This window comes from Scyliorhinus torazame, chromosome 12 (genome assembly GCF_047496885.1).
Source record: "Scyliorhinus torazame isolate Kashiwa2021f chromosome 12, sScyTor2.1, whole genome shotgun sequence".
NCBI lineage: Eukaryota > Metazoa > Chordata > Chondrichthyes > Carcharhiniformes > Scyliorhinidae > Scyliorhinus > Scyliorhinus torazame.
In genome coordinates this window covers 36366688-36390649 of record NC_092718.1, presented here as the reverse complement: position 1 = coordinate 36390649, position 23962 = coordinate 36366688, and the positions used below count along the sequence as shown (strand labels likewise).

General features: G+C 48.2%; 1 protein-coding gene across 1 annotated transcript in view; it reads right to left on the bottom strand.

Annotated features, from left to right (window-relative positions):
• LOC140387501 (NAD(P) transhydrogenase, mitochondrial-like) overlaps window positions 1-23723 on the bottom strand; it is a 131327-nt gene extending 107604 nt beyond the window's left edge. The window contains exons 1-2 of the mRNA XM_072470676.1: window positions 23564-23723; window positions 18447-18639 (exon numbers count right to left, since the gene is read on the bottom strand). Of these exons, the coding sequence (XP_072326777.1) occupies window positions 18447-18585 (139 nt within the window). The 5' untranslated portion in view covers window positions 18586-18639; window positions 23564-23723. The remainder of the gene's footprint in view (window positions 1-18446; window positions 18640-23563) is intronic.
• Window positions 23724-23962: the final 239 nt, after the last annotated feature.

The following is a 23962-nucleotide window of genomic DNA, read 5'->3' as shown; positions in this document are numbered from 1 at the left end:
TGCTTTCCTGGGCTGCCGCCCCTGGGGTTGCAGGACAAGACACTTTCGTGGGATGAAATAGGGGAGGGGAAGGTGTCGGAGTTCTACAAAAAGTTGATGGATTGGGAGGGGGCCCTGGTGGGGACATAAAGCGTAAGTAGGGAGGTGGAGGCCGGGACGTGGACAGAGGCGCTGCGGAGGGTGAATTCGTCCTTGTCGTGTGTGAGGTTAAACCTCATTCCATTTAAAGTAGTCCATAGGGCGCATATGATGGCAGCAAGGATGTGGGGATAGAGGATAGGTGTGGACAGTGCGCAGGGAGGCTCGCGAATCACATCCACATGCATGTCCAAAGCTGAAGACGTTTTTGGCAGGGGTTCACGGATGTAATGTCCGAGGTGCTAGGGTTGGAGGTGGCCCCGAGCCAGAGGTGGCGCTATTCGGTGCGTCGGAAAATCTGGGAATCCAGGGGGTGAGAGAGGCCAATGATTTGCCTCCCTGAAATGCTCGGGTGGAGGGACCCGGCGCTGCCAAAAGTGCGGGTGTGGGCGAGCAGCCTGGCGGAATGCCTAAGGCTGGAGAAGGTCAAGTTTGTCTTGAGGGGGGGCTTTCGTTAACCTTGACTGAAGGAATGAATAGGGTTCCATATTTTAAACGAGAGATGGTTATGTGAACCAATTATTGGTTGACACTTAGGCTAATTAACAGAAGCCAAAATCCAAGCTTTCAGGCCTCTTTTTCCTGGGTCAGGTGAGAGGCCGGGAAATGTCCCAACTTAGCACACCCGACCCTGATGGAAATTCTGAGCATCGCCTCCAGGCTTCACCTCACCAAGGATTGTATATTTCCATATCCACACACACACACACACACACACATACACACGTGTTGTGCTCACTGATTTATACAGACCAACAATAAGCCAATGCATTCAACTTAAAATTTCCACCTTGTGCTCTCGCCCTTGCGATGAATATATGTGTTGTACCATGTGTCTGTTTTTTAAAATTAATTTTAATCTTTGATTGGCACAAGTAGGCTTACATTAACACCACAATGAAGTTACTGTGAAAAGCCCCCAGTCGCCACATTCCGGCACCTGCTCGGGTACAGAGGGAGAATTCTGAATTCTGAGCTGTTATGGGAATTGAACCCACACTGCTGGCCTTGTTCTGCATCACAAACCAGCTGTCTAGCCCACTGAGTTAAACCAGAAAAACAGTCTGCAACAGACTGTTGCAGTCATGTTATTAAAAGTCATTAAAATAACTCAGGTAAGGTATTCAGATTTTCTGTCTGCTAAAGCTGTGATTTAAGGGGTTAACAGCTAGTCAGGCTGTGATGTCACTCATGGGCGGGGCTGGGCGTGTTTTTAGTTTCATTTTTAGAGTTCTGCTCTGCTTTTTCTCAGGAAGGGAGGTGCGTTTCTGAGACTGACTTCTGAAAGTTTCTCTCTCTCAAGGAATTTATGCAGAGGCGGGAATAGAGAAGCAGGAAGGAGGGGGCGTCGCACGGTGCGAGCCGTGGTCACGGGGGGAAGCCGAGGTCAGCCAGAGTTTGCTGACTTCTGGGAGCAACATGGGGGGAGTAATTACGCTAGCGGGGGGTCTAGCGGGGGGGGTGGGAGGGGGGAATTACTGGGTTGCTGCTGCTGGGGAAAGGGGGGAGTGGGTACGGGAGAGGATGGGCGGGGGGGCACCGCCTGGGGGAGATACAGCTGCGTGGGAACTGGGTGAGAAGCTGGAAAAAGAAGATGGCTAACCGGCAAGGGGGGGGGGGGGGTGGGAAGCCCCCCAACTCGGCTGATCACGTGGAACGTGAGAGGGCTCAACGGGCCGATAAAGAGGGCACGAGTACTCGCACACCTTAAGAAACTTAAAGCAGATGTGGTTATGTTACAGGAAACGCACCTGAAACTGATAGACCAGGTTAGGCTGCGCAAAGGATGGGTGGGGCAGGTGTTCCATTCGGGGCTGGATGCGAAAAACAGGGGGGTGGCTATATTAGTGGGGAAGCGGGTAATGTTCGAGGCAAAGACTATAGTGGCGGATAACGGGGGCAGATACGTGATGGTGAGTGGCAAATTACAGGGAGAGATGGTGGTTTTGGTAAACGTGTATGCCCCGAACTGGGATGATGCCAACTTTATGAGGCGAATGCTAGGACGCATCCCGGACCTAGAGACGGGAAAGCTGATAATGGGGGGAGACTTTAACACGGTGTTGGAACCAAGGCTGGATAGGTCGAAGTCCAGGACTGGTAGGAGGCCGGCAGCAGCCAAGGTGCTTAAGGATTTTATGGAGCAGATGGGAGGTGTGGACCCGTGGAGATTCAGTAGACCTAGGAGTAAGGAGTTCTCGTTTTTCTCCTATGTCCATAAAGTCTATTCGCGCATAGACTTTTTTGTGTTGGGTAGGGCATTGATCCCGAAGGTGAGGGGAACGGAATATACGGCTATAGCCATTTCGGATCATGCCCCACACTGGGTAGACTTGGAGATAGGGGAGGAAACAGGAGGGCGCCCACCCTGGAGAATGGACATGGGACTAATGGCGGATGAGGGGGTGTGCCTAAGGGTGAGGGGATGTATTGAAAAGTACTTGGAACTCAATGACAATGGGGAGGTTCAGGTGGGAGTGGTCTGGGAGGCGTTGAAGGCGGTGGTTAGGGGGGAGCTGATATCAATAAGGGCACATAAAGGGAAGCAGGAGAGGAAGGAACGGGAGCGGTTGCTGCAAGAACTTTTGAGGGTGGACAGACAATATGCGGAAGCACCGGAGGAGGGACTGTACAGGGAATGGCAAAGGCTGCATGTGGAATTTGACTTGCTGACTACAGGCACTGCAGAGGCACAATGGAGGAAGGCGCAGGGTGTACAGTATGAATATGGGGAGAAGGCGAGCAGATTGCTGGCACACCAATTGAGGAAAAGGGGAGCAGCGAGGGAAATAGGGGGAGTGAGGGATGAGGAAGGAGAGATGGAGCGGGGGGCGGAGAGAGTGAATGAAGTGTTCAAGACATTTTATAAAAAATTGTATGAAGCCCAACCCCCGGGTGGGAGGGAGAGAATGATGGATTTTTTGGATTGGCTGGAAATTCCCAAGGTGGAAGAGCAGGAAAGGGTGGGACTGGGAGCACAGATCACGGTAGAAGAAGTGGTGAAAGGAATTAGGAACATGCAGACGGGAAAGGCCCCGGGACCGGACGGATTCCCAGTTGAATTTTACAGAAAATATTTGGACTTGCTCGCCCCGGTACTGACGAGGACCTTTAACGAGGCAAAGGAAAGGGGACAACTGCCCCCGACTATGTCTGAAGCAACGATATCGCTTCTCTTAAAGAAGGAAAAGGATCCGCTACAATGCGGGTCCTACAGACCAATTTCCCTCCTAAATGTGGATGCCAAGGTCCTGGCCAAGGTAATGGCAATGAGAATAGAGGAATGTGTCCCGGGGGTGGTTCACGAGGACCAAACTGGGTTTGTGAAGGGGAGACAGCTGAACACCAATATACGGAGGCTGTTAGGGGTAATGATGATGGCCCCACCAGAGGGTGAAACGGAGATAGTAGTGGCGATGGATGCCGAGAAAGCATTTGATAGAGTGGAGTGGGATTATCTGTGGGAGGTGTTGAGGAGATTTGGTTTTGGAGAGGGGTATGTTAGATGGGTGCAGCTGTTGTATAGGGCCCCAGTGGCGAGTGTGGTCACGAATGGACGGGGATCGGCATATTTTCGGCTCCATAGAGGGACAAGGCAGGGATGTCCTCTGTCCCCATTACTGTTTGCACTGGCGATTGAGCCCCTGGCGATAGCGCTGAGAGGTTCCAAGAGATGGAGGGGAATACTTAGGGGAGGAGAAGAACACCGGGTATCTTTATATGCGGATGATCTGCTACTATATGTGGCGGATCCGGCGGAGGGGATGCCAGAAATAATGCGGATACTTGGGGAGTTTGGGGATTTTTCAGGGTATAAATTGAACATGGGGAAGAGTGAGCTGTTTGTGGTGCATCCAGGGGAGCAGAGTAGAGAAATAGAAGACCTACCGTTGAGGAAGGTAACAAGAGACTTTCGTTACCTGGGGATCCAGATAGCTAAGAATTGGGGCACATTGCACAGGCTAAATTTAACGCGGTTGGTGGAACAGATGGAGGAAGATTTCAAGAGATGGGATATGGTAGCACTGTCAATGGCAGGGAGGGTGCAGGCGGTTAAGATGGTGGTCCTCCCGAGATTCCTCTTTGTGTTTCAGTGCCTCCCGGTGGTGATCACGAAGGCTTTTTTTAAAAGGATAGAAAAGAGCATCATGGGTTTTGTTTGGGCCGGGAAGACTCCGAGAGTGAGGAAGGGATTCTTACAACGTAGTAGGGATAGGGGGGGGCTGGCATTACCGAGCCTAAGTGAGTATTATTGGGCCGCTAATATTTCAATGGTGAGTAAGTGGATGGGAGAGGAGGAGGGAGCGGCGTGGAAGAGATTAGAGAGGGCGTCCTGTAGGGGGACCAGCCTGCAGGCTATGGTGACAGCCCCATTGCCGTTCTCACCGAGGAACTACACCACGAGCCCGGTGGTGGTAGCTACACTGAAGATTTGGGGACAGTGGAGACGACATAGGGGAAAGACCGGAGCATTGGGGGGGTCCCCGATAAGCAACAACCATAGGTTTGCCCCGGGGGGAATGGATGGGGGATATGGAATGTGGCAAAGAGCAGGAATAACGCAACTGAAAGATCTATTTGTGGACGGGAAGTTCGCAAGTCTGGGAGCGCTGACCGAGAAATATGGGTTGCCCCAAGGGAATGCATTCAGGTACATGCAATTGAGGGCTTTTGCGAGGCAACAGGTGAGGGAATTCCCGCAGCTCCCGACACAAGAGGTGCAGGACAGAGTCATCTCAAAGAAATGGGTGGGGGATGGTAAGGTGTCGGATATATATAGGGAAATGAGGGACGAAGGGGAGACTATGGTGGACGAACTAAAAGGGAAATGGGAAGAAGAGCTAGGGGAGGAGATCGAGGAGGGGCTGTGGGCAGATGCCCTAAACAGGGTAAACTCGTCGTCCTCGTGCGCCAGGCTAAGCCTGATTCAGTTTAAGGTATTACACAGGGCACATATGACTGGAACACGGCTCAGTAAATTTTTTGGGGTGGAGGATAGGTGTGCGAGGTGCTCGAGAAGCCCAGCGAATCATACCCATATGTTTTGGTCATGCCCGGCACTACAGGGGTTTTGGGTGGGGGTGACAAAGGCGCTTTCAAAAGTAGTAGGAGTCCGGGTCGAACCAAGCTGGGGGTTGGCTATATTTGGGGTTGCACAAGAGCCGGGAGTGCAGGAGGCGAGAGAGGCCGATGTTTTGGCCTTTGCGTCCCTAGTAGCCCGGCGCAGGATATTGCTAATGTGGAAAGAAGCCAAGCCCCCGGGGGTGGAGACCTGGATAAATGATATGGCGGGGTTCATAAAGCTAGAGCGGATTAAGTTCGTCCTAAGGGGGTCGGCTCAAGGGTTCACCAGGCGGTGGCAACCGTTCGTCGAATATCTTGCGGAAAGATAGATGGGGGAAAAAAGAAGGCAGCAGCAGCAGCCCAGGACTTTGTGGGGGGGGGGGGGGGAGAGGGGAGGGATGGGGGGGTGGGGGTGGGGGGGGTATAGCCTGTGACAAGGCAGTTGCCAATTAGGGCTAGTTTTCATTTGTTATTTAATATTTATTTATTTGTTGTTTTTTGTTTATATAAAAAAGGTCATTATTATCTGTATTGTTATAATGTTGTGTAAAGGATGCACAATGTACTGTGTTGGTTGACCAAAAATTTTCAATAAAATATTTATTTTAAAAAAAAAGGAATTTATGCAGATATCTGTAAAGCACTGAGTGTTGTATTAATAAGTGGTATTTGACCCGTGTGCTTGGATTTTGTTTAAGCGACAGTTTAGAAGTAGATGGGAAAGTAAGATCAAAGACTTTTTAAAAAACTGTTTAGCTGTTAATTGAAAAGCATATATTTTTTCTTGGATTTTAATGGGGTTAATTCAGTGTTAATAATAGAGTTTGTCTTAATGTAAAAGATTGGTTGTCAGTGGAATCACTCCTGAAGCGTGATATCTTTTCCTCACAGTTTACAAATTGAAGTATTGTTGGCCTCTCATCCGGTTTCCTAATATAAATTGGGGTCTCGGCTGGGTACCGTAACGGCCTACATAGCCTCATTTCTGAATTTCTATCAATTCCTCCAACTCAAAGACCCATCCTCAAAGATTCAATTTCTCCGTTTTCAGCAACTTCCACATCTACTTCTCCCTTTACCCTGCCACTGGTGTTTTGCCTTCAAATTCCTACAGGACAGAAGGCCATTTGGCCCATTGAGTCTGCACCGACACTCCGAAAGAGCACTCTTACCTAGGCACCCCTTCCTATCGCCGTAACCTCACCTAACCTGAACATTTTTAGACACATAGGTGCAATTTAGCATGGCCAATCCACCTAACCCACACATCTTTGGACTGTGGGAGCAAACTGGAGCACCCCGAAGGGAAACTCATGTAGCCACGGGGAGAAAGTGCAAATTTTACACAAACAGTGACCCAAGACAGGAATTGAATCCGGGTCCCAGGCACTGTGAAGCAGCAGTTATAACCACTGTGTCTCCTTCAACCATTTAGGTGCATGCTTTCTTTCAGGGGATAGCAGATGAGTGTGAGAGGTGTGGGCGGGGGCCAGCGAATCATGCGCACAAGTTTTGGAAGATTCTGGGCGGGAGTGTTCACGGTCTTAGCCAGGATAGTGGAGGAGGAGGTGGACCCAGACCCTTTGGTGGCGATATTTGGGGTTTCAGAGAAGCCAGAGCTCATGAGAGGAGGAAGGCCGATGTCTTGGCCTTCACCTCTCTGGCTGCACGGTGGCAGATTTTGCTGGAGTGGCGGTCGGCAGCGCCATCAGAGGTAGAAGCTTGGTTGGGTGACCTGTACAACTTCCGGCGATTAGAGAAGATAAAGTATGAGTTAAGGGGCTCTTCAGGAAGGTTTGAGGAAAGGTGGGAAATGTTTGTGACCGTGTTTGAGGGGCTGTTCGTCATGGGGGAGGGGGGGGTAAAAAAGGGGAAAAATCTGCACAGACTGTCTGGTTGATTGTCGGGAAGTATGTTTATTCACTGTAACCTATTTTGATATATGTGTGTAATAAAATGCATTTAAAAAAAAAAAAATCAAGGTGCATGCTCTGGAAATTACTCCCTCAACCCCTCCATTTCTCCACCCCCTTCAACCCAACCTCTTTGACCAAATTTTTGGTCACACCTCCTAATATCTAATTTTTGACCGATTATGCCTTTGTGAGGCAGCTTGGGTGCTTTTCCACATCAATGCAAATTGCTGATGTCTAGAATCAACTAAGTAGATTAGGGATCACATATAGGTCAGGCTGGGTAAGGAAGGTTCCTTTATGTTCTTTTACTCCTGGTGCTAGCCCATAAATTACTAGGTTTATTTATTCACATCAGTCTCGGGGTGAGCAGCTCGTTGGTAAGGCCCATCCTCGTTGCTTGCAGCTTGGAAAGCGCCGATTGGTTTTCTCCTTGAAATGTTGCAGTGCTTTGTTACAATGAAGTGGTGTGCTGGGCCATATCGGATGCATTAAAAAGTCAAGCACAGTGACGTGAGACTGAACTCATATATATTGGCTAACGGCAATGATGACAACGTTTCCTGACTGACAAATATGTTAGAAATCCAGATCGGAAAAGCAGGACTATCTTCAGAGTGAATTGAGAGCAGGCGATGCTCATTGAAGCTTGTACTTACGAGCTAGGTTTTATCCCCAGTTGCTTCTGCATAGGGAGAGGATCCAGAAGGGTAGAGTGGAAACCAGTGTTTGTCCTGAATTATGGTATTACAACTAAACGGTGGTGAGACATTGGAATGTCCTCTGCTGCCTAATTCAGTAAATGGCTATTTACCTGTTGAACATTGGCAGTACTACATTAGTGAACCAATTGCATTTTTATGCCAATCCAAAAGCTTTCTCGGTACTTTTACTGTCGAGGTTTCTTTATTTCTAGATTTTTAAAATAGGAATTCAAATTTTCAAACTGCATTAGTGGAATGGGAACTGGGGCAACATGGTAGCACAGTGCTTCACAGCTCCAGGGTCCCAGGTTCAATTCCCGCTTGGGTCACTGTCTGTGCGGAATCTGCACGTTCTCCCCGTGTGTGCGTGAGTTTCCTCCAGGTGCTCCGGTTTCCTCCCACAAGTCCCGAAAGATGCGCTGTTAAGTAAATTGGACGTTCTAAATTCTCCCTCCGTGTACCCGAACAGGTGCCGTAATGTGGCGACTAGCAGCACGGTAACTTCATTGCAGTGTTAATGTAAGCCTACTTGTGACAATAAAGATTATAAAAAATACCATTCTCTGTGTTATTGTCCCAGTGGCATAACCACTGTACTACTGTGGCCCTGATATGTTACAGGTTACCACAATGGGATTGGAACTCAAATTTACTAGTCCAGTGTTATTATTACCACAACACCATGTAACCATAGATAAGATTATAAAAGCAGTTAGATGGCTTACCAGAGTGGATTGATAGTTTTATATTTGTGGACTTCTAACCAGACAGTGATGAGTTCAAATTCCACTCTAACTGATGTTTCAATACACAAATTAAACTTGCAATGCTTGCCACATGACATCAGGTCAAGTGAAACAGAGTAGCAAAATAGATGATGACAGAAGATAGGAGAGTCTGGAGACCCAGTCTGTCTGGTGGAGTGATGCTTCCCTTTAGCCAAAATGTGGGGTTGAGGGTTGTGATGGTATGTATTGGGGTAATACGGTACACCACGTGTCGACAGGCTATTGGTGGAGGGATGCCAGGTCCTGATAGGATCTGCCACCTACTGGACTCCACCCAGAAATGCCGGTATAAGACCCCAGTTTTTCCCCTCCATTTCCCTCAGCAGCTGCATTCTGTAACCACGCTGCTGGGGATAAAATTCTGCTTAATAAAGCCTTCAATTGACATTACCTCAACCTGCCTTGCGTCATATTGACGGTACTACAATTTATTAAGCAGAATTTAAATTGAAGAAAACGACGTGGGAACATGGAGCTCCGAATCACCCCGGAGTGCCTGCGCATCGCACCCAAAGCAGCTAACTCGACCTCTATCTTAAAGCACTGGTTGGCATGCTTTGAGGGCTACCTCCGAACGACCCCCGGCACACCGACTGACGAACAAAAGATGCAGGTCCTCTATTCCAGGGGGAGTCCTGACGTCTACTCCCTTATCGAGGACGAGGACAGTTTCACCGGTGCCATCGCCGCGCTGAAGGATATCTACATCCGGCCCGCCAACCAGGTTTTTGCTCGCTACCAGCTCGCTACACGACGGCAATTTCCTGGGGAAATCGCTGGACGAGTTTTATAACGCCCTGCAGATCCTGGGTCGAAACTGCAACTGCCCGGCGGTAACAGCGAATGAACACACAGAGCTCCTGGTCCGCGATGCGTATCTGGCAGGTTTGGCCTCTTCCCAGACTCGCCAGAGGCTTCTGGAGAAAGAATCTCTGGGACTTACAGAAGCTCGGGCCCTGGCGGCATGCCTCGATATGGCCTCGCGTAACGCCCGCGCCTCCGACCGCACTACAGCTCCTTGGGCTCCCTGGACACCCGCCGCGGTCGATTCTCCGACACCCGCAAACCTGCGCGGCCAAAACACCAGACCAACCGGGGGGGCCCCGCTGTTATTTTTGCGGCCAGCCGAAACACCCTCGGCAGCGCTGCCGGCCCGCGCGGCTACCTGCAAAAGCTGCGGGAAGAAGGGCCACTACGCGACGGTGGGCAAGTCCCGCGGGGTCGCCGCTATCTCCGGGGAAGGAACGGGACCACAGACCCAGCCCCCCCAACGATCCATGTGCGACCAACGGACGCCGCCATTTTGGACCCCGGACGCCACGAGGGAGAGATGGGCGCCGCCATTTTGTCCACCCCGACCGCGCTCGATCCATGGACGCCGCCATCTTGGCTGAAGGACCCCGACACAGACGGCCACATACTGCTTGATTACGATGCTCAACTTTAACAACCACATCTGGCTTCGATGACCCTCGACCAGTCGCGACCCCGGACGCTCCAGACTGCAACCACTACAGTCCTAGTGAATGGCTACGAGACGCCGTGTCTCATCGACTCTGGGAGCACGGAGAGCTTATCCATCCGGACACGGTAAGGCGCTGTTCCCTCGTAATTCGGCCAAGCACCCAGAAAATGTTCCTGGCGGCGGGATCCCACTCCGTTTAGATCACGGGGTTATGCATCGCTAACCTAACGTCACAGTGGAGGGAGTTCCGAAATTACCGGCTGTATGTCCTCCCCCATCTCTGTGCGCCCACACTCCTAGGGTTGGACTTCCAATGCAACCTCCAGAGTTTAACATTTAAATTTGGCGGCCCTATACCCCCACTGACTGTCTGCGGCCTCGCAACCCTCAAAGTTGAACCGCCATCCTTGTTTGCAAACCTCACCCCGGATTGCAAACCCGTCGCCACAAGGAGCAGACGGTACAGCGCCCAGTACCGAGCATTTACCCGGTCCGAAGTCCAGAGACTGCTGAAGGAAGGCATCATCCAGGCTAGCAACAGTCCCTGTAGTCGTTAAGACCGGGGAGAAACAGAGGATGGTCATCGACTATAGTCAGACCATCAACAGGTACACTCAGCTAGATGCGTACCCTCTCCCCCGCATATCCGACATGGTCAATCGGATTGCACAGTACAAGGTCTTCTCCACCGTGGACCTCAAGTCCTCCTACCACCAGCTCCCCATCCGTCCCGGTGACCGCAACTATACTGCCTTCGAAGCAGACGGGCGGTTATACCACTTTTTAAGGGTTCCATTTGGCGTCACGAACGGAGTCTCGGTCTTCCAACGAGAGATGGACTGAGTGGTTGACCAGCACGGTTTACGGGCCACGTTCCCGTATCTCGACAACGTCACCATCTGCGGCCACGACCAGCAGGACCACGACGCCAACCTCCAAAAATTCCTCCAGACAGCTCATGCCCTGAACCTCGCTTACAACAAAGAAAAATGCGTGTTCCGCACCGATCGTCTAGCCATCCTGGGCTACGTAGTGCGCAATGGAGTGATAGGCCCTGACCCGAACGCATGCGCCCCCTCATGGAGTTCCCTCTCCCCCAGTGCCAAAGCCCTGGAACGTTGCCTGGGCTTCTTTTCTTATTACGACCAGTGGGTTCCACAATACGCCGACAAGGCCCGTGCGCTAATCCAGTCCACTACTTTTCCCCTGTCGACAGAGGCATGCCAGTCCTTTAGCCGCATCAAAGCGGATATCGCAAAGGCCACGATGCGCGCCATTGACGAGTCCCTCCCCTTCCAGGTCAAGAGCGACGCATCCGATGTAGCTCTGGCAGCCACCCTCAACCAAGCAGGCAGACCCGTGGCCTTCTTCTCCCGAACCCTCCACGCTTCAGAAATCCGCCGCTCCTCAGTGGAAAAGGAGGCACAAGCAATAGTGGAAGCTGTGCGACACTGAAGGCATTACCTGGCCGGTAGGAGATTCACTCTCCTCACTGACCAACAGTCGGTTGCCTTCATGTTCGATAATGCACAGCGGGGCAAGATCAAGAACGACAAGATCTTGCGGTGGAGGATCAAACTCTCCACCTTCAATTATGAGATCTTGTACCGTCCCGGAAAGCTGAACGAGCCATCCGATGCCCTATCTCGCAGCACATGTGCCAATGTACAAGTGGACCGTCTACAAGCCCCCCACGAGGACCTCTGCCACCCTGGGGTCACTCATTTCTACCACTTCCTTAAGGCCCGCAACCTCCCTTACTCCGTCGAGGACGTCTGAACAGTCACCAGAAACTGCCAGATCTGCGCGGAGTGCAAACTACACTTTTTCAGGCCAGATAGAGTGCACCTGGTTAAGGCCTCTCGACCCTTTGAATGCCTCAGTTTGGATTTCAAAGGCCCCCTCCCCTCCACCGATCGCAACACGTACTTCCTGAACGTCGTTGATAAATACTCCCGTTTCCCTTTCGCCATCCCCTGCCCCGACATGACAGCGTCCACGGTCATTAAAGCCCTCGGTACCATTTTTACACTGTTCGGTTTCCCCGACTATATCCATAGCGACAGGGGGTCCTCCTTTATGAGTGATTAACTGCGTCAATTCCTGCTCAGCAAGGGCATAGCCTCGAGCAGGGCAACCAGTTACAACCCCCGGGGGAACGGGCAGGTCGAAAGGGAGAATGGAACGGTCTGGAAGACCGTCCTGCTGGCCCTCCGGTCTAGGAGTCGCCCAATTTCCCGCTGGCAGGAAGTCCTCCCGGATGCCCTTCACTCTATCCGGTCCCTGCTGTGCACCACCACGAATCAAACGCCTCATGAGCACCTCCTCCTCTTTCCTAGGGAGTCCTCCTCTGGAATGCCACTTCCGACCTGGCTAGCAGCTCCAGGACCCATTCTGCTCCGGAAACATGCGCGGGCGCACAAGTCAGATCCGTTGGTGGAACGGGTGCATCTCCTTCACGCCAACCCGCAATACGCCTATGTGGAGTACCCCGATGGCCGACGGGATACGGTCTCCCTGCGAGACCTGGCGCCCGCCGGGGCTACCCACACCCCCCCAACGCCAATCACCACCTCCTCATTCCCGCCGGTTCATCCCGCAGCCACCCCCTTCCCGGGGGGTTCGGTTCTCCTCCCAGACCCGCCCAGGAGTAAGGACACAGGGGACAGCGCTACGCTCCCAGAGTTGACGGGACTCGAGCCAGCGCCATCACCACCGCGCCCGAGACGATCGGAAAGGACGACCAGGGCACCCATCCGGCTCATCGAATCACTTTAACTCTCAACGTTTTCAGTTATTGTGTTTAGTTATAGTTATGGCATCATGCCGACCCTGTTTGGCCCGTTGGCCCAGTTGAAGCGATAATTTTGTGTTTTGTTCAAAGTTACGGCACAGTACCGACTCTGTAAACCCCTACCACCATGCAAACCACCATCCCGCCGGGTTCTTTTTCAACAAGGGGTGAATGTGGTGGTATGTATTAGGGGTAATATGGTACACCACGTGTCGACAGGCTATTGGTGGAGGGATGCCAGGTCCTGATAGGATCTGCCACCTACTGGACTCCACCCAGAAATGCCGGTATAAGAACCCAGCTTTTCCCTCCATTTCCCTCAGCAGCTGCATTCTGTAACCACGCTGCTGGGGATAAAGTTCTGCTTAATAAAGCCTTCAATTGACATTACCTCAACCTGCCTTGCGTCATATTGACGGTACTACAAGGTTACAATCAGATCAGCCATGATCTTACGGAATGGCGGAGCAGGCTTGAGGGGCCGAGTGGCCTACTCCTGCTCCTAGTTCGTAGGTTGGAATGTTATAGACAAGAGCACATACCATATTTATCAGCCAGACACCAACAACAAAAACAACAGCAAGAGTATATACGGGTGACGAATAATTCATAAATTTTCATTGACAAAGAAAATGATGTGAATTCTGGTGAGCATAATGTGCCAAACATTCTCCGTTTGATTTCCCGGGTATTGATTTACCTGTTCTATATTCCACCAAAACTTCAGATTCTTTAACAATTATAAAGTTTTCTTTTAATGGTGTATGGTCTTAATTCAAGTGTCCTTTTTGTTTGTAAACGCTAACTTATCCACTTTTCTGTACTCTTTACAAATCTTCATTCAACTTTTTTTCTACGTGATCACCAATCCATGATTTTCCACTTATGGTAAACGCCTGACAATTGCAGGCTGACAAGGGCTAAAGCAGAAAACCTCACCTTTTATTTCCATTTTGAACATAGAATTAGTAGTTAAAGGATTGAATTGATTTTCTTAAACCAATTTTTACTTTTCATATTAAACAGCAGTGTTGTTTTTAGGATTAGTGTGCTAAAAGTATTAGTATTAGGACTTCCAAATGATCTTTGGGCCAGATTAAAATTTCTAAAACTTTAAGTTTATTTGATGTCCAGAGCCTCCCTGAACAACTTGCGTAAAGAAAATTTACAATTGTACAATAAACAGCTAACATAAAATGGAATACCCAAGGTCTTCTATAAGCTATAAATAATAAAAAGGATGATAAAAAAGAATAGGGCTAGGACACAGGGACCGAGGAACTGAAACTCAAGTGGGAGGAGGAGCTTGGTGGGGAGCTGGAGGGAGGCGTATGGGCAGACGCACTGAGGAGGGTAAATGCAACCGCAACATGTGCCAGGCTCGGACTGATTCATTTCACCGGGCCCACATGACGGTGGCCTGGTAAATTCTTTGGGCTGGAGAACAAGTGTGCTAGATGTGCGATGGACCAGCGAACCACATGTCCACATGTTCTGGGCGTGCCCAAAACTCAGGGGGTACTGGCAGGGATTTGCCGATGTCATGTCCCGGGTACTGAAAACAAGGGTGGCGATGAGTCCAGAGGGGGTGATTTTTGGGGTGTCGGAGGACCCGGGAATCCAGGAGGGGATAGAGGCCGACGTTGTGACCTTTGCTTCCCTGGTAGCCCGGCGACGAATACTGTTGGCCTGGAGTGACTCAAAGCCCCCAAAGACCGAAGTATGGCTGTCGGACATGGCAAGTTTTCTCGGCTTGGAAAAAATCAAGTTCGCCTTACGAGGATCACTATCGGGGTTCGCCCGGAGGTGGCAACCATTCATCGACTTCTTCGCGGGGAACTAATCGTCAGCCGGGGGTAGAATAGAATAGTGTAGAGTAGGGGGGAAGAATAGGCGGGTCTATTTGCGAGAGAGGAACTGTTATTTGCATTATGTTTTTGTAATTGATATTTGCACACTAATGTATATAGTTACTGTTTACAATGCCAAAAATACCTCAATAAAATTGTTTGTTAAAAAGAAATAGGGCCAATTAGAAATCTTTTGAAAAAAGGGACTTGCACACGGAGCCAGGAGAGGTATTAAATGAGTGCTTTGCATCGGTCTTTACAAAGGTGCGACTAAGGCCGAGGTGAGAGAGGCGGTAACCGGCACACTAGGAAAATTTACAATTAAGAGGGAGGAGGTGTTACAAAGGATATCTTTCCTGGATAATGTACCATGACTGGATAAGATGCATCCAAGGGGCTGAGGGATGCGATAGAGGGGAAATTTCAGAGACACCAACGATAATCTTCCAGTCTTCCTTAGACACAGGGACGGTGCCAGAGGACTGAAGAATGGCGAATGTTGCACCCTTGTTCACAAAGGGCGTGCGAGGATAAAGCCGGCAACTGCGGACCAGTCAGTTTGTCTTCAGTGGTAGGGAAACATTTGGAAACAATAGTTTGGGACAAAAGTCAATAGTCACTTAGACAAGTGCAGGATAATGAAGGAAAGCCAGCATGGATTCAGCAAGGCAAAATCACGTTTAACTAATTTGCTGCAGATTATTTTGAGGAGATAGCCGAGGTTGATAAGGGCAACGCTGTTGATTTGGTGTATATGGATTTTCAAAAGGTATTTGTTACAGTGCCACACAGCAGACTTGGGAGCAAACGTCTAGCTCATGGAATAAGTAGGCACTTGGATAAGAAATTGGCTGAGTGATAGGAAACAGAGGATAGTGATACATAGTTGTTTCTTGGATTGGAGGAAGATTTGTAGTGGAATTCCCCAGGGGATAGTGTTGGGACCCTTACTCTTCCTGATATTTATATTAATGACCTAGAATGTGGTGTTCAGGGCATCAACATTTGCAAATGATATGACGATTAGAAACATTGTCAACAGTGATGAGGACAGTCTTGAACTTCAAAGGGACATAGACATGTTGGTGGATTGGGCAGACAAGTGACAGATGAAGTTCATTACAGAGAAGGGTGAGGTGATTCATTTGGCAGGAAGAATATGGAGAGACAGTATAAAAATAAAATAAATTCTAAAGGAGGTGGAAGGACAGAGGGACCTCGGTGTATATGTACATAAGTCATTGAAGGTGACAATGCAGGTTGAGAGAGCAGTTAACAAAGCAGATGGTACCTTAGGCTTCATTAATAACGACACGGAGTACAAGAGTAAGGAAGACATGTTAAACCTATATTAGATACTAGTTAAGCCTCATCTAGAGACTGCATCCAGTTCTGGGTGCTGTACTTGAGGAAGGATGTGAAGGCACTGGAGAGAGTACAGAGGAGATTCCCAGGAAAGATTCCAAGGGTAAAGAGCTGTAGCCATGGAGATAGATTGGAAAGGTTGGGACGGTTTTCCTCGGAGAAAAGAAGGCTGAGAGGAGACTTGATAGAAGTAGTCAAGATCCTGAGGGGTATTAACAGGGTAAATAATGAGAAATTGTTCCCACTCAAGAGTGCATCAAGATCTAGAGGGCACAAATTAAAAGGAGTAAAAGTGATGCGAGGAAAAAAATATTCATCCAGAGGGTAGTTGGAGTCTGCAACAAACTTCATGAGAAGGTTGTGGAAGTTCAACTGACTCATTCAAAATGAAATTGGATTGTGATCTGGAAAGTGAGAACATGCAATGTTATGGGGATAAGGCAGGGGAGTGGGACTAGATTGAATGCTTTTGCAGAGAGCCAGTGCAGGTTCCATGGCCGAATAGCCTCCTTCTGCATTGTAAAGATTGTGATTCGGTGATAATCAAAGCTTTTTTTTAAAAAAAGTTGACATTTCTGTCCGAGTGGAAGGGTTTGCTAATGCTGTTGGGGAGGGTTTAAACTAATATGGTAGGGGGATGGAAACCGATGCAGGAAATCGGAGGAAAGTAAGGTGGGGACAGAAACAAAAGGCAGTAAAGGGAAAAGTGGATGGCAGAGAAACCAAAGACAAAAATCAAAAAGGACCACATGAATATGATGGGAATAGAGGGATATGGTCCTCGGAAGGGTAGGGTTTTTTAGTTCAGATGGGCAGCATGGTCGGTGCAGGCTTGGAGGGCCGAAGGGCCTGTCCCTGTGCTGTAATTTTCTTTGTATAGCTTTGACTCATTGTAGCAAGTTAAGAACTATGTTCGGATTTCCATTGAAACATTAAAATGTATTCTGCAACTGGACACTATTGCAGTGAATTGAAACAGTATCTATATTAAGTATCACAAGGAAGAGAGAGAAGGGTTAGGTGGGTTGCAGCATGGATTTGACAAACATCTTTTTGAAAAGGAAAATTGTTTCAATGATAGAAGCATAGGAAGACAGATAAAGGTGACCTGTCACATGTTCCTTTGGCTAACTAGGAATGTGCATTGGATGCAATCCTTGCCAGCTACGTCCACACCCTGAGAATGAATTTTTAAAATCTGAGAATTAATTTTAGCGTCAGCAAAAAGCTGGCAGAGATGAATCCTTGAAAACCTCCATAATTCTATTTTTCCTCTTGAACTTGGAATTAGTAAATTGAGCTATTATCGTTGTTCAATACAATTTGATCAATATGTTGAATTAATCTAGTCCTGGAACAAAGACATTACTTCCTTGCACAAATTCCACATTATATCCAGCTCTCAACTACTCCGCTTTCACTGCACACATGTTGGTTTCACATGTCACTCCTTTATTGGCAAGGACACGCACGGTCTCAAGTTCTAGTAAATAGTTGCTGGGAACTCTGCCCAATACGGGCCTAGGAAAGGCTGACCAGCGAGTCAAACCTGCAGTGAGGTCAATTACTTTTATTGCATAACCCAAGAAATCATACCATGCACAAGAACCTGATGGTCAATCATAAAATACTGCTGCTCTTTGATGCAAAGAAAGCTAGACAAGACCTTTAAGATGTGTAAATTAGATTAATCATTATTTCACGTCTAAACTATTGATTATATGAGACTACCATATGGAAAACAATGTGAAGGCTGCACACTGATAATTTTTTTTTTTTAAATTTAGGAGCCCAATTCTTTTTCCCCCCCCAATTAAGGGGCAATTTAGCCGGCCAATCCACCTACCCTGCACATTTTGGGTTGTGGGGGTGAGACCCATGCAGAAAAGGGAAGAATGTGCAAATTCCACACAGACAGTGACCCGGGGCCGGGATTGAACCCGGGTCCTCGGCGCCGTGAATCAGCAGTGCTAACCACCACTGCGCTGTGCCGCCCAAGCACGCTGATAAATTGAAACAGAAAATGAATATATTCTCGTTACTATACTGACATTAAAATAAAGCACAAGCTGATTCTATAGTTCAGTCAGTATTGCAACAGCCACACATAATCACAATTCTCCACATCCATCAGGCCATCTAAATTAGTTGTTTTAAGGCATGGCAAAGCTCTGTGTTTTTCCTGAGCTTGCACGAATGGAATTTGCGTTACAAGGGGAGCAACCCAAATGCAATGGATGTTCAAAGATACCAAAACAGGAGGTTTCAAATGATGAGAAATCAGAACACATGTTAGCAACTCACTCCTCTTGTTTAGTTGGAGTGTGGTACAAACTACATGGGAAAACAAAACAGCAATCTTTACCTTTAACTGCTTGCTGGTTCCACAAAACTCGGTAAGTTCTAAAATAGCGTTTGCACAGCGTTCTTTTAACTGTCACAGTTGGTACACTGTGGAACAATGGCAAGGAGTAGCACATCGCCCCACGGAATAAACTGGCCATGATGAATATCGGGCCAGGATTGTTCTTCAATCTTTATTTTAAAATAAAGCCACCCTAGAGAGAAGGGGAGAAGAAAATTTTAAAATGAGGATAACAGGAAGGCCAGCATTCAAAGAACAAAGTAAAGTACAGCACAGGAACAAGCCCTTTGGCCCTTCAAGCCTGTGCCAACCATGCTGCCCATCGAACCTAAAACCATTTGCACTTCCGGGGTCCGTATCCCTCTATTCCTATCCTATTCATGTATTTCTCAAGATGCCCCTTAAATGTCATAATTGTACCTGCTTCCACCACCTCCTCTGGCAGCAAGTTCCAAGCACCCACTGCCCTCGGTGTATTCATTCCAATAAAGCCAGCACAGATAGTTAAATAAACCCTGTATTCTTTTTGACCTGGCATCACAACACCCCTCCTATTAAGACTGCTGTAACATCCTAGATTGTTGAAGCGCTGGCCGTTGTACACAGAAACATTTATTTTCACTCATGAGGAATTTAAGATTCCTTCACTGAAAAGGTATGGTGGCCAGTTCTAATCACATGAGGTAGGTCAAGTTGATCATCTGAAAATGAAAGGTTGAAATTCTGCTGCTGTAGTTCAAAATGGACAAATTCAGAAACCCATCCCACGGTCAGGGATAGGACTACAACAGCCGAACATCTATTCTAACCGTGCACCCCTGCAATTAGGGCAACTTGCTGGGAATGCAGGGTCATGCTCATGAATCATTGGTTGAATGAAAATCTCATCAAACCGATCCTGATCAAAGAGCAATAAACTAAGAGGCTGAAGCATAACTAGCACATGGAAAGGGGAAGAATCTATCATAATGAATTGGGAAGCTTATTAGCAATAAAATATCTTCTGACACTAATGCATGTCGAAGTGTTATGGGCCAGGGTTCAGAGAACACCAAAGTGTATCATGGAGTTCACCTGACCCACGACTTTTAATAGATTGTGGTATGGGGAGCACACGGCCTACTCTACAGGTGTGGTACAGCAGAAATGGAAAAGTATTTTTTTTAAAGCAAAACAATGTTTATTCTATGAACTCAAGTTAACCTTTTTAAAACATAATGAACATCTTAGCAACCATTAATTCAAATACAACCCCCAAAGAATACAACACTAAGTAATCCTTTAAACTTTCCTTTTAACATCCAGAAGACTTAAAACACCTTTTACCAGAAGCACATTAGGTTTACATTCACTACGGAGAACATTTATAATCCTGAATTCACCAAATGATCAAGAGATAGTCTTTTGATGGCAGAGAGAACAGCAGTATACCTGCTTGGTCTGGCTTCAGCTCCAACACTGAAAACGAAACTAAAACACAGCCTGCAGCTTGCTCAAAAACGAAAGTAAAAAGCTGACAGACAGCCCAGCTCCACCCACTCTCTGACATCACTGCAGTAATAAACACCAATTTCTTAAAGGTACTCTTACTACAGATATTTATATACACATCCATTCATAAACACCCATTTCTTAAAGGTACTCTCACATGACAGAAGGAAGATAAGAATTCAAAAGGGAAAGTAAATTCTTGTAAACGTATAAATAAATCACACATGAATCTGATTATAGTTGAGAGAATGAATTTTAACATTGTGATACAGCTAATAATTATGGGCGCAATCGAATGGCCTGGTCACGCCCGACTCGGTGACGTTATGAGGCCGTTAAATCTCACACGAGGCCTCTCACGGGATTTGCAACCTTCCGAATACCTCGCGGAATCTGTTACGATCGGGATCTTGTCCTCACTTCGTGAGATCCAGATTTACATATTTAAGTGAGTCATTGGGCTCATTTAAATATGTTGCCACCTGATTCTCCGGAGGCCTGGGAATGAACGCCTGGGAGAGCTCGCCATGGCACAATTCAGTATTGGTCCACACAAACATGGACCAGGCATAAATGGGACCTGGGGAGGTCTCCCAGGTGGTTGGGCTCTGGGCAGGGTAGTACCCCCACACTCCTGCTGGCACCCAGGCAGTGCCATCCAGGCACCTTGGCACTGTCAGGCTGGCAGGAGCACCTCCAGTGTGCCAGGCTGGCAGTGCCATGATGCCCAGGTTGTCCGTGTCAGGGATTGGACCCGGGGCTGCTCCCAGTGACTACTTTCATACGAAGGAGTTAGGAACACCCAGGCATAGAACTGTAACGCACTGGAACATTACTATATTTACATCATTAAAAATAAAAGTTATTAGTGTGGATGTTGGAAATTTTAAATAAAAACAGAAAACGCTGGATAAACTCAGTAGGTCTAGCAGCATCTGTGGAGAGAGAAACGCAGTTAATGTTTCAAGTCCATATGACCCTTCTTCAGAACCGAAGGGTAGAAATGTAATGGATTATTTGGCTGGAGAGGGGGCAGAACAGAAGACCAGGGAGATAGGTTGGGGCTAAGGAGCGATTGACAAAGATGTCAAGGATACAAGCCAAAATTGGTGCTAGTGGTAGCATTAAGGACTAAAGTAATACTGATAGTGGCATAAAGGTACGATAGCAGAATTTGTTAAAACGAGAACAAAGGTCAGTGCTCAGTAAAAGCAAAACTGAAGAACATGTAACTGATCGCCCGGTGTGTGTGTGAGAAAATTGTTGAACTCATGTTGAGTCCAAAAGGCTGTAACATGCCTAATTGGAAGATGGGGGATGTTCCTCCAGTTAGTGCCAGGCTTCACTGCAGCAGACCAAGGACGGACAGACGTGTGGGCAGGAAAGCGAGATGCTGAGTGAAAATGGCACACAACAGGAAGGTTGGGGTCATGCTTGTGGACCCAGTCTGTGTTTAGTCTCATGCATTGGAAGCAGTGAATACAGTAGATCAAACTGAAGGAGGTGCAAGTGAAATGCTGCTTCATCTGAAAGGAGCGTTTGAGCCCTGGGACAGTGAGGAGGGAGGAAGTAAAGGGACAGGTGTTGCACCTTCTACGATTTCATGGTAAGGTGCCGTGGTAAGTGGATGAAGGATTTGGGGGATGGAGGAGTGGGCCAGGGTGTCACAGAAAGTGATCACTATTTTGGGGGGGGGGGGCTGTTGAAGATGTGTTTAGTAGTGGCAACATGCCGGAATCGGCAGAAATAATGACAGTGCATGATCTTTGGAATGTGGCGACTGGTGGGGTGAAAAGTGAGGAGATGGGAGACCCAGATTTTGATTATGGGAGGGAAAGGGCAGAGGTGGCAGGAGTTGGGGGCCGGCCCCATCAACCACAGGGTTAAAAAAGTTGATTGGGCAGCACGGCGGCGCAGTGGTAGCACTGCAGTCTCATGGCGCCGAGGTCCCAGGTCCGAACCCTGCTCTGGGTCACTGTCCATGTGGAGTTTGCACATTCTCCCCGTGTTTGCGTGGGTTTTGCCCCCACAACCCAAAGTTGTGCAAGGTAGGTGGATTGAACACGCTAAATTGCCCCTTAATTGGAAAAAAATTAAGTGGGTACTCTAAATTTATATTTTTAAAAAGTTGATTGTTACTCCACGTGCAAATGCCGACTGTAAGAATGCACAGTAACACATAAAAGGACCCATCACTCTGAATCATAACACAGTGGTTTCAAACAATAAAAACCACGAAATGATCACGAAAAGGTTCAGGAGTGTCGAAGAATGATTGTATTTATGGAGAGGAAGATTTGCATATGAAACCGGAGAGTTGAAATGAAGAGTTTGAGTTGCTATTAAGAGGTTATTCTACTTACAGGTTTATAAACCCTATAACTTTATTACCATTCATTCATTCCCTTTGTCTTTAAATAGTCACAGCACATCAAAATGTCTGCAGTGAGAAGGTCATCCGTCTGCTCTATCCTGGGTCCATTTGTAATTATTTTATTGTGAACTTTATACCCCACCACCATCACGTGATACTGTTCTGCAAAGCAAAAGTACTTCTCTGATCTCCCACTCAAATAAGGATAAGAACATTTGGGCTGGGGAAGGCGGAGGGGGCAATGCTATTAATACCCCTCTTCCAAGAGAAGCCAGCTTAGCTCCCTTTGAAATGATGTCCAAAATGAAAACCCCTTTTCTGGCAACCTGACCCCAACTGTCACAGTCCAATGGGAGAAAAACAGCCTCCTTTTCTGAGGAATGAGATTATCATAGAATTTACAGTGCAGAAGGAGGCCAATCGGCCCATCAAGTCTGCACCAGCTCTTGGAAAGAGCAGCCTACCCAAGGTCAACACCTCCACCCTATCCCCACAACCCAGCAACCCCACCCAACAGTAAGGGTTAAGATTGTCTACCGGTGGACGAACATCATATGGTCGACCTTTTGGGCTTTGCATGAATGGAGAGATTTTTCCCCCCCCCCCAACGGCATGGCTTCGCAAATGACCATTCCACCATTCAGGCGTTGCCAGGGAACAGCTTAGCGGGAGAGAGCACTGATGAAATGGAGCAGGCCAGCGTATAACTTGGGTCACAACACACACGGTTCTAGTCCCCAACAAGCGGCTATAATGGCAATGGACGACAATGACACGAAAAGGACAAGAGAAGGGCAAGAGAAGGGCAAACTGGAAAGGGGGAGGAGGGGGAAAGAGAGAATAAACTCTCCAGTCTCATATAAATCAACCGACATCTTTACTGGCCAGGCTACCGCCGATTTGTGCTGAGATCAGCATTTTGCGGTAGATGTGACAGAAATAAAGATTTGTTTTGGAAGGGGGGGGGGGGGATGCATTAAAACAAAGGGAGGCGGTTTAAGAATGAAACAGAAAATGCACCGCGGGCATTAAAATACTTTGTTTCTTGTGCAAAATAAATTGCTAAGGTTGCTTCATCTCAGTGATTTTTGAAGTAAAACTCCTCAATAACCTTGGCGTTTGCCGGCTGTTGGGACTGATAACTAAGGCCATTGGTTGCAGCCGAGAGAGAGAGAGGTGTGTGTGTGTGTGTGCAGTACTTGGCCCAGACACAAAACAAAACTACCACATCACCCACTGCCGCCTCACTCACCCGGTTAAAGAGGTAAAGGCACCGACTGAGCTCGCAAGGCCACTGTGCGGGCTGGGCTGAGCCGGGCAGCGGATCCGCAACCCTCCGGCAAGCCGGGACACTCCGAGAGAGAGAGAGGGAGGTCTCTCCCCTCCTGTGACCTTCACTCACGTCAGACGCCACTCACCCGCTTTTTTCTCTCTCTCTCCCTCCTTTAAATAAACCCTCATGTGATTCTGTGCGGCGGCAGGAAGAAGGCACTGTGAACAGTCCCCGAGCAGGAACAGCCTCCAGTCAGGGGTGCCTTCACCCACCCACTTGCAACCCCTCACATTGAGGGTTAAACCAGGGAAAGTGCTCATTCAAAAAGAGGTGTTCAGCAGGTCACAGATAGCATCACGGGAGAAAGACAGAGAGGGA